The following is an 11588-nucleotide window of genomic DNA, read 5'->3' on the forward strand; positions in this document are numbered from 1 at the left end:
TTTAAATTATTAGATTTTATTTTATCGGCTTTATCAACTTCTAGGTATAAAAATAGCAGAAAATGGAGATGGAGAAATAGTAACACCATCTTGAGGCTTATCAGGCAATTGAGCTCCGGGTGGAATCTGAATTTCAAAATGTTGAATTATTTTGGCAATAAACATAAACACATTTGTCTTAGCCAATATCTCGCCAAGGCACCTTCGTCTACCTGTAGTTTAAAAATACGAAAACACTCGGTTTATTTCAATATTAATGACGATAAGAAAAATGTATAATATTGAACTGACCAATACCAAATGGCATGAGCCAACTGTCATTTATTATTTTTCCTGTACTGTCCAAAAATCTTTCCGGTCGAAATACCTCGGGATCACCCCAGTGATGTTCATCCATGTGAACACTCCAGATACTTGCCAATACTAATGTATCCTAATAAATATTTTTTAAATAATTATTTATAATATATATATATATATATATTAACAACAGTGCTATCATACTTTTGGTATTATATATTCTTGTAAGCTGGTTTTTCGAATAGTTCTATGAGCGATTGCTAACGGAGCCACGTTACAATGTCTCTGAACTTCCATTAAAACAGCTTCAAGGTAATTTAACCTATGTATAATTTCAAATTGGTATGTCAAAATATTATTAGAATAAATACATATAAAAGCGTTTTACTTTTTTTTGTCTGCAAGCTGAATTTCTCGATCTCCAATTACTGCATCTATCTCTGAGTGTACTTTTTTTTGGATATCCTGATGCTTAAGTAAAAGTAATATAACGAATGATAACATACTGCTTGTTGTTTCCGATCCGGCTAAAAATAAATCCAACAATATAACAAGAAGCTGCTCTTCTGAAAACGACCCGGGAGATTCCTTATTTTTCTCAATTTCTATTAAAAATGCACTAATAAAATCTTCCTGATCATTTGCTCCATATTTGTGTTCTTCTACTGATTCCTATAGAACATAAACTAATAAATAAACAAAAAATGTTTAGCTAATTTAAAATTACTTTTAAAAATGTATAGAATTCGCTTAAAATTTGTTTGATATGTTCATATCCAGAACAGTTAGGTGCTAAAAACCGAATGAATGGCATCTGGTTTAATATTCCTCCTGACATATCTAACATTCTGAAACTGACATGTACTAATTCCATAAGTCTTGCAAGTCTAGAATCGTTCAACTCAAATCTCTGACCAGCTAACATTGCCCATAATCCGTTCAAAATTGAGACGTCAAATAAACCTTGAACTTCAATTGGTTTACCATTCTAAAAACAAATTTAATATAGTAGCTTTACTATGTATTTTATTTTAAATTTGTAAAAAATGTATTGAGACACATACATCACATTTTATCGTGATGTCTGCCATGAGATCGTTAACTTCTTCAATTATTATTTGTTCCATTACATCACCACCAAATCCCATTTTTCGTAAATGTTGCATGCAAAATTTTTTTTGATCATTCCACATCGGTCCATCCACAAATACTATGCCTTATTTATTAAATTTATTAAATTAATATCAAATGCTCAAATACATTGTTTTAGTAAACTTGCCTAATCTTTTATAAAAAGCTCGGAATCTGAAAAAAAATCCATCTGGTCGGCCATCAAAGTCTTCTTTGCACAATACTTGCCGTACTGCATCATATCCAGAAACTACCACTGCTTCTATTCGACCAAGTTTAACAGAAAACACTTGACCATAACATTTGGCCAACTGATGCCAAACCAAGTGATAGAATCCTAATTCATTCCTGAGTTTTCGAATTTCTAGATAGTTACCAAGTAATGGAATTCTTGTCGGTCCTGTAAAAAGTATTCTAATTTGATTATTTTAAGAGGATTACCCTTATATTTGCAGTCTCCATCTTACATACATGCAACATAGCAAATTATCGTTCACTATAATTTCATAGTATTCCGTTAGTTTTGATATTGAGTGAACTGACATATTATCAAAATCAAAATGTCAGGTAAGAACGTTATGTGTTGATTATCTGTACTTTCTTCGATATTTTAATTTTCAAGAAAGCTATGCATATAGCATAATAAGTGAAATACCCCAAATAACAATGCTCATATCTCGCTTGAAAATTAAAGTATCGAAGTATTGAAAAAAGCCGAAGCTTAAGCTCAGAAAATGTTCGCACGTAAAAGTTCCTAGGATGGAGATAACTAATGAACTAACGCATTGGTAGCAATGTAGAATCCTTAATAATCATTATCATCTATATTATCTATCATTTTGTTTTAGTGTTATGTATTTAATTGCAAATACAATTTATCAATTATTATAAATTAATAAGATTCTACAAATAAATGTTATCGGGCACTAAAGGAAAACTTTATATTTTATTATTATTTGGGACTGTACTACTGACTGTTTTACTCTATTATTATCATACTTTGAATGTATTGACTCTTTTTATTTATAAGTTATTGTTACAAATAGTTAACTGGAGTTTCCTACTTGAAGAACTACAAAATTTAAACTATAAAGCATTGTTGACTATTGTGAATTTCATACGGAATTGTGCTGTGAAAGTTAATTCATAAATATATATATTGTGTATTGTGAGAATAAATGGGAAGATAATTATTTTTAACTAAAAATATAAGCAGTATGCACTATAGGTGATATCATATATATTATGTAAATTTTAAATTTTATCACTGTATAAAAATAAACCTGGATAGGTAGTGCATTTATCCATAAAGTATTCTTCACACGAATGGTCGTCATAAGCCATAGAGCACCGTATCAATTCATCAAAAACTATTCTTATTATTAAACATAATAGACTTATTGTCACAGATTGTATATTACCTTGATAATATTTAACAAAAAACTCGTATCATATATATCCTTATGGACCAAAATTGAATCTCTAGTAAGTGGTTTTTAACTTTTTGTACTGTTACAAAATATATATTTTTAAATAGATTGTTATTTGTGCTACTTATTTATATCACACTGAAAAATTTTTTTTTAATTTTTAATTCTATATTTGAATGATTTGTTAAGATACTTATTACAAATTTTTTAATCATTACATTTTTGACTGAACAATTATAAAATAAATGATGATTTATCGTGTACTTTATTTAGCTGAATTAATTTCCTTTGTCTCGTATCATTATTATTGTACTCATCTTCGTTACATTTCAAATATTGTAACTGAAGCTTATGCCTACTTCGTTTATTGTTATGTAAGACGTCATCAAAAAATACCTGTATTAGATAATTTATCGTATTATATAATATTAGTAATGTAATACAGTATTCGATGATTATTAAGTTAAAGTACTGTTAATTATTGAACATCAAAAAACCAACAAGTGTTTATTAAATCGACTTTTTTGTTTAAATGGCTTTCATACAAAGTATATTTAATATCACAGTAATTTTGTTGGTTACTAACGTTTATTTATTTATGAACATTAAATACTTTGATATAATACCTCACATTAATATGTGTACGACCGAAAACACAATCTACCTTTTTTGATGTACATATTTGAAAAACGTTAAAAGACGTCAGAACACTCAGAACAGTCAGAACTTCATTAAAAATCAAAAATCATATTATTCAATAGTTCAAAGAATATTGTTAACATTCTAAAAAAGTCCACAAATTAAAATAAGTCAAATTCTTGAATAGGTATAGGACTAGCCACTATAGTAGATAAACATAAAATAATAAATAAAAATGGCTAATTAAACACATTTAAAACTTTAATAGTTTTAAAATACATACAATTGAAATCAGATTCTATTTGCTCATTTGAGCACATGGTATACAGGTATTTTATTTATATTTAATAACAGACCGGGATATTTGCACCATATCATTGACATATTGGCATGGTACATTATCCCGATGATAGTTAATGTTGTTAATTTTACACCGGTTTGGATCAACGAATTTTTTGATTCATTTAAAGTAAAACGAGTAAAACATTGCCAAACGGACAGACACCTATATATGTCAGTCCAGCAGTGTTTCAAAAACCCATCGCCAAACTGCCATGCCAGTTTCCGACGTACCACCCCGACCCCACCCATAATGGCAAATCGGTATGAGAAAAATACAGCTCAAAAACACCTAAATCAACTGATTCGTCTCTCGGATAAATGATATAATAATATTTATACATTTAAATTATTATATAAAAATATCAAAAAAAATAATTATAACATAACGAAAGCTTAAAATTGTACCTTTACTTATTATATTATTAAATACACGATGTATATATAAAATATATATTCAAAAACCGGATTGCACGAAAAATCATTAAACATTTATTGAATCAAATTGTGGGTTAATGATTCTTTAAACATGTTTTGGTGACCAATGATTGGTCCATTGCAACACAACCATTGAATTAGCCAATATTTTTCATGCAACCTGGCATAAATAAATTAAGTGTAATAATAATTTAAATAGTCTTACCAATTGGATATTTATGAGGTGTAATAATATCTAAAATACATATAATAATAAAAACACAAATAACTGTAGTTAATAAAATCATTTTTTACTAATCAATGAAACTTCAAATCATAAGACTTATCCTATGTAGTCAATGTAGATATAGGTAGTGTTTTCTTCAGAGTAACTCGAAAGAATGGATTGAAGGAGAGAATTTGACTGACCTCCAGTTCATGTTAATAAAAAAACTGTATTGCCTACTTGGAAGGGGTATATCCCGTTTATTTCCTTTTATCTACATTTCTCTTTGTATTCAGGTGAACTTATCCAAAACCATTTACAAATAAATAGCAAAACTTTTTATTAGACACAGTTTCATAGAAGACATATTTACATTACACAACAAACAATCAATTACTATTATACTATTATATGAATTATTTGAAAACGAAAATATTTTTAGTCTCAAACAAAACAAATGATTCATCTGAAAACATATATTATCATACTAAGTGAATAAAATGTATTGTTGATTATAACATAATACAATAATAAATAATAATAGTATTTCATGAGCCTTCAATGTTTAGGTATAGGGTCTATTTTGTACGCCGTACGAATGTAGTTCATGTAATCATATACGAACATTTGACATTTTTCGTATGAATATAACGATTAATGATATATTGGGACTCTAAGTTGTCTGAATAAATTTAGGTCTAGATTAAACAAAATAACCCATGAAATGAACTATATTTATTATTTGAACACTGTTCAGTAAAAAAAAGGTGTATTATAGAATTAAGAAATACAAATAAGGTTATAACATAACAGTACAGGTACAAGATATAACGCAACACAGTATTAAGAGTTACAAGACATAAAATAACCAGATATTCAAATTATTATTTTCCTGACATAATTTATACTGTGTAGTGTGTACCTAATATTATGCAACGAAGTTTGGACAAATGGGGTGCAGATAAAATGAGGTTTTACTGAAATATAATAATTAAAACGCAGTAGTATGGTACCTTAAGAACAGTGTTACTCGGGTGATTGGGTACTGTATTATTACTATTCAATCATTTAATAAATAATGTATACGTTGCTTTATTATGTTAAATTGTGTTAGTCTATGAACACAGGTCATATTATGTTTCCATTACTTGTAAAATATAACTTATACAACTTTATTTGTACTTTGTAGGTATCGATTCAACAACCCGGTTTTAAAGATCGATTCGTGTAGTGGGAATAACTAACCAACTACTTCTAAAGACCTACCTTACAATGTAAACTACAGAAGAATTGTTTTATCGTCGCAAACGACGCAAACACAATACTATGAGTGGACCTGAAGGCTGAAGCATAGCTTATGAGACACCTATATGCGTGTGTGGGGCGGCTGAAAGCAGCAAAATATACAAACGTGTCTTAAACATTAAAACAATATTACGTACGACGTTATTACTTATTACGTGGACGCCGGTGGGTTGATGCAGTGTGTTTTAAAGTGATTTTCAAATCGATTTTTTTTACTGACAAATACTCTAAATTGTCTTTTTATGAATTATATAGCCCTATAAACACTTATGAAGACTTGTTCGTGCGTGTGTGAAAGCGCTCGCTATTTAATTTACACACAGTCACTGTATGATGATTATGTGTAAAATAAATTTCACTACACCTCAAATGATAATATAAATTCAGCAGAATTTCTTTTGCATGAAGTTGCTTTATTGTTTTTAAATTAAAATTCTTAAAAAGTATGTCAGCATTTGTTCTGCAAGGTTTATTAAATGCAATTATTAACAAGGAATTAATAATTGTGTTTAACATTTTTATGTGCACTTTATAGGCATCACCCCCCGCAAATATTCCATAAGAATAAACATAAACCGATTAAGCTAGGACATACAAAACCACACTCACTGTGCTAGCTAGTAAAAAACTACCAAGTATTTTGAATTTACGTATAGTAAAAGTATGTACAATACATCTAACTTTTTTAATTAATACATTAATGTGCATATTAAACTTTAGGAAACTATCAATAATTATTCTAAAGTATTTAACAGAGTTTTTGGATTTTCGAGAAGCACAATATTACAAGTAGTATTAATAGTTTTACAGCCTAAACCACTTGAGTCCAGAGCCGTAGAAAGAACCAATAGCGCCCCCGGCAGAAAACCAAATTTGCCCCCCCCCCCCATACAATTTTTTTTTCAACTACCATGCTCATTATTAAAAAAAAAACCACTGTTAATTGTAACACAAGTATATTATATTTATTTAATTATATAAATATTTTTTATTATTATAAAAAATGCTCTATTAAGTATTATAATTAAATAATAATAACAAATTAAAACAAAAATGATATTTGGTCAACCAAACTTCTTTCAGTAGACAAAATTGACCTATACTTGTTAGACGAATTTGGTTCATCGTAAATCTTAAATAGTTTTTGATGATCTTCAGCTTACTGAAGCTTCTTCCACATGTAGCTGTGGTGACTGGAATAGTCAATATTATGCGACGAGAAACGTATTGCGATAACGCTAAAAATAAAAGGCAGATTTTTTTTTGTAAATTTTCATATTTGAATAATGACTGCCACTTGATGAAATTGCGCCTTTCGTATAGTTGGGCCCCAAGCAAATGCCCTCATTCCAGTGCCTAGCTACGGCCCTGTTTGAGTCATGTATTTTAATACATTCATAAACATTACATAATATTAGCCTTAGAAATAGAAAAAGGAATACAAGTAGTTTTACTAAAAATTATTTCGAGAGAGTTGGCAATAAACCATTTGTTAATAACTGACATCATCTTAGTTGCTCTGGAGATAAGTTTTGATTTATCTCGATCGGTAATTATAAGAGTAGGTAATGGCATCAGTGAAACTGAAAATTTGAGATTCACACTTTAAAATAAGTAAATTATTGAAAGTCATATTAAATGTTACAACTTAAAAGATTGATATAATTGTATTGTATAGTTGTACCTATTTCATATTGGTTTTTAATAGTAACATGAAATTGCAATATTTACTGCTTCAAACGAAAAATATTTAATTACACACGCTGATGACGCGTGGAACTATAATTATTTTGAAAAATATTAGGTATGCTTATTATAATCTTTATAATATAATATTTTTAATTCTTACTTCTAATTACTGATTATGTTTATAAAGCCCACAAATCTTGTCATATTGAAACTAATAGTGTTTATTTTATTTTGTATATTTTTTTCATATTTTAAATATAAATGCATATTATAGCATATTTCAACAATAAAAATGTTAAATGCATGTCTTATGGTATATTTTAATTTTTAATAGTGTTGGTTCGTGAGAAAAGTATTAAATACATAATGTTGTGTGGATAGCACTATATTAAATAACACTTTTCAAACCTTTCAAAACTTTACGCTACCAGCAAACCGATAGTTCCCCGGGTTTCTTTGTTGAGTATTAACGATTTCAGAAATCGCGATCTGGAACAAAATTTGTTACATTTGTACATTCAATAGACTCGTGGGCACATAATACTAATATTTATAAGTTTGTTAGCTTCTGTACCTTATATTATGCATTTATTCGTTCTCTATCCGAGTACAGACTCAAAGACTGGCAAATGAATTTAGTCGAAGACCAGATAAATACTGAGATACCTACTTCTTATCCAAATTATTTATTGCTTTAAAAATTAAAATTTAACAGGAATCTCAGGATTGTTAAAATATTATTTCCAATACAAAATACTCATGGCTGGCCATAATTGAATCCTAGTGAAATATACTTGTATATAAATATATGTGTGTTTATGATTTTAATATTATTAATACCGATAAAAATCGTTCGAGCATTTCTTGATTCCACAACCCTCAGCTATAAACTGTTGTAGTAGAATAAAAATTAATTACCGATACCTATAAGTGGAAATAGGCCCTTGTTCCTTTGGCGATGATGGGGGTTTATTTAGTGCAAACTGTGGGATAGCCTACTAATAAATTACCAACCTATGTATGAAATTTTTATCCTAATATTGAATTTTTTTTTATTTGAGGCCCAACTATTATGGTTATTGGATTTACCAAATATTATTGATTGACGTAAAACCATTGGTTTATTCTTGAGTGTACATAATACATATTAATTTACCTAATTTAGGTGTAAATAATATAGGTAAATGATAAAGACCCCTATCTGGAATAAAGACTGCTTTTGGTTGGTGTGGGTCGATGCGCGTATTGTTAATGATGTTAAGAGGACGTTATACCCGTAATATTTAGCGGTAAAAACACGTCTACGAAAAACAAACGAAACGCTATTAAAAAATAATTTTAGAGCAAAATTACTTATTATAAAATTTATGAAGAACAATATCTAAGAGATAACCTCATCTGCGTTTTTACGAAATATTAGTTATTGAAAAAGTTACAGCTGTTTAAAAAATGTAAAAAAAAAGTTTTTGTTCCCTTTATAACGAGCTGTATATTTAAAATAATACGAAACCCCGATGAGGTTGTCTCCGAAATATTGTTTTCTATAAATTTTATCATAGGTATTTTTGCTCTAAAATCACTTTATAATGCTGTTTTGTTTGTTTTCCGTAAACATGTTTACGTAGTTCAATTTAGATTTTCATGGCTGTAATGTGCTGCCACCTGCCTGCCGTTGCGAAGTCTGCCGCAATTTCCCCCTACAATAATGAGTAACTTTTCATGAATAAAATATACGTTTTTATATTGTACAAGAATAACTATTGTTTTAAACTTTAAATCAACACTTACGAGTAAGTTGATAATATGATATAGCCATATAGGATCAATATGGGTTTATTGGGTTTAGTAGTGTAGAAAGGTCACCTCAAATGTTTTTATCAGTTAATGAACAGCGTTTACAATTGTTTAATTGTACTACGTTTTAAATAGCTATATATTTGAACTGAGAGTTCAAAGTCTGAAAGAAACATTGAGCTCTTGAATAACGCTTAGAATATTTGTATGATATATTTAACTCTTAATTATGTTTTTCGCTTGTAATAAATTATTATAGATGACAAATATATTATCCACTCGTTTTCGACAGTTAACATTTCTATAGTGTATTATACAGAAATAAAAGAAAAAATGACTTATTAAATCATATTAGGTAGGTACCTACATATTTACATACAATAAGTTGGATTTACAGTACAATAAGAACAAAATGTATATTCAAATAATATTCATAACAATATCGACTGATTATGTTCTGCATACTTTTAATTATTATAATTATTAGTAGGTACCTATATAAAACTATCAATGAACAAAATAAAATAAAAACTAACAACATCAAGGATGCAGACTCTTACTGAGAAGTTGTTAATTCTGAAAAAACAATTATAAAACACCTTTTTCTCATTTTAATAAGCCACAATAGATTTTTTATATAAAATTGGCTTTTCATTAAAGTTCTTTGAACATTAACAGTCTAAAAAAGATTTCCTATACATTTGAACTTTAATTCTCTTAGAATGCTTTCACTAAAATAGTTGTATATAGTGCATCTAGGTAGTGAAGTCAATCAGTGGATACCTATATATTACAAACAGTGCTCTAGATTAGAAGTTGCAAATATACTCTTCAAAGTTCAAAGTCTGGAAAAGACAATAATCATCAAGATTCCACTTAATATGATTTAATAATTATAGATAATGTTTGAAATGTATTTTTAAGTTTATTATTTTTGTCTTGGATGGATTTATCTTTATATTTATAATTCTACTGTAAGTGTGTATGGCACTGAACTCCTCCTAAACGGCTGGACCTATTTGAATGAATTTTTTGTATGTATTTGGGTGACGCCCTGGATGGTTTAAATTCACAATTGGACCCTATAGGTCTGACCCAGGGAGTTGTTCAAACAGGAATTTTAAGTTTTACGAAGGAAATATTTATTTATATAAGATTGCTCGGTTGCTATTGGTTATAGGAGAAATATAAATATATTTAGTGGAAATTGGTTATTTTTTTTTGCTTATTGGTTGCCTGCAGTAGTGGTTCATCAGGCAGATCAGGTATAAGCATGAATACAATTGAATTTTCGCACAGTGCCTAACAAGGTGGCTGAGTTGCACTTAGAGCCGCTCATCGTCGTGTCCGCAATTAAAAATTAATATATTATTTTTATAAAGTACTCTCAAGTGGGGTCCACAATCCACAGCTGCAGGTTGGCATAATATACTGCTCGCATTATCACCATCGATTCTCATATAGAGTTATCATTTTTAATGGCAACAAAGTGCACGGGAGCAGTTATTTTATTATACATTTTGACTACTTGGATAACGATGTCATAGGTAATCATGACATTTTAAAAATTGTAAAGATCGAGTTTTATTGAAGGACACTCAGACAGTGGAATGTGTAACATTAAGATTTTCTATCTCTACAAAATAACATGAATTTACCAATATAGCTGTTGTTAAAAATAACACAATATTAAAGTTTACATATTTCATACAGATTATGTTCAAACCAAACGAAATGGAAGAGAATTTAAACGTAACTCGATAAAATCTTGATTGCGAGCGACGTGGACGTTGTGAGCCGGATTAATGTGGTAAGGCACTGTGAAATTATTTTTATACAGATAAACGACTGTCTTATCCCCACTTTTTGTCGAGTTCTTTAAGAATTGAGTACTTTCGTGATTGCCACTTCATTCGTGCAAATGCGTGAGCTTTTTTCTTGTTTTTGAATGTTGTTTGTTTTTTGTACTATTTGCACAAAGGGGGTTTTTTGTTGGATCCTGAGTTTGTTTTTCTCCCTTGGTCTAATATGTATTTACAATTTTTAACAATGACATTTCGATTGCTTAAGTAAATTTTGGATTGTCTTAAGCGGGTTATGCATTTTTGCTGTGCATATTATTTATAAATTACAGAGAAGTACCTGTATAGAATTTTCTTGATGAGGGGAAATTAATGTATCCAGTGGTCAATACATCAACCCCCACCCCCATGATGCAATAAAATTCAAATCAAAAAATTTTTTTACTTCAACAATACTAAATACGTAACCAAAATTGTAATATTATAATATATAATATACATATTAGTCTGTTACCT

At 29.0% G+C, this 11588-nt stretch overlaps 1 protein-coding gene across 1 annotated transcript; it reads right to left on the reverse strand.

Moving 5' to 3' along the window:
- Nucleotides 1-4540, reverse strand: LOC111036380 (methyl farnesoate epoxidase-like; the record flags this gene model as incomplete). Its single annotated transcript, XM_022318393.1, has 8 exons — nucleotides 1-212; nucleotides 292-433; nucleotides 505-622; nucleotides 689-972; nucleotides 1028-1288; nucleotides 1365-1516; nucleotides 1580-1831; nucleotides 4483-4540. Coding segments are annotated over 8 exons (1446 nt in total), but the record flags the coding sequence as incomplete, so codon positions are not given.
- Between the last annotated feature and the right edge of the window lie 7048 nt (nucleotides 4541-11588).

Source organism: Myzus persicae, unplaced genomic scaffold, assembly GCF_001856785.1.
Source record: "Myzus persicae strain clone G006 unplaced genomic scaffold, MPER_G0061.0, whole genome shotgun sequence".
Classification (NCBI taxonomy): Eukaryota; Metazoa; Arthropoda; class Insecta; order Hemiptera; family Aphididae; genus Myzus; species Myzus persicae.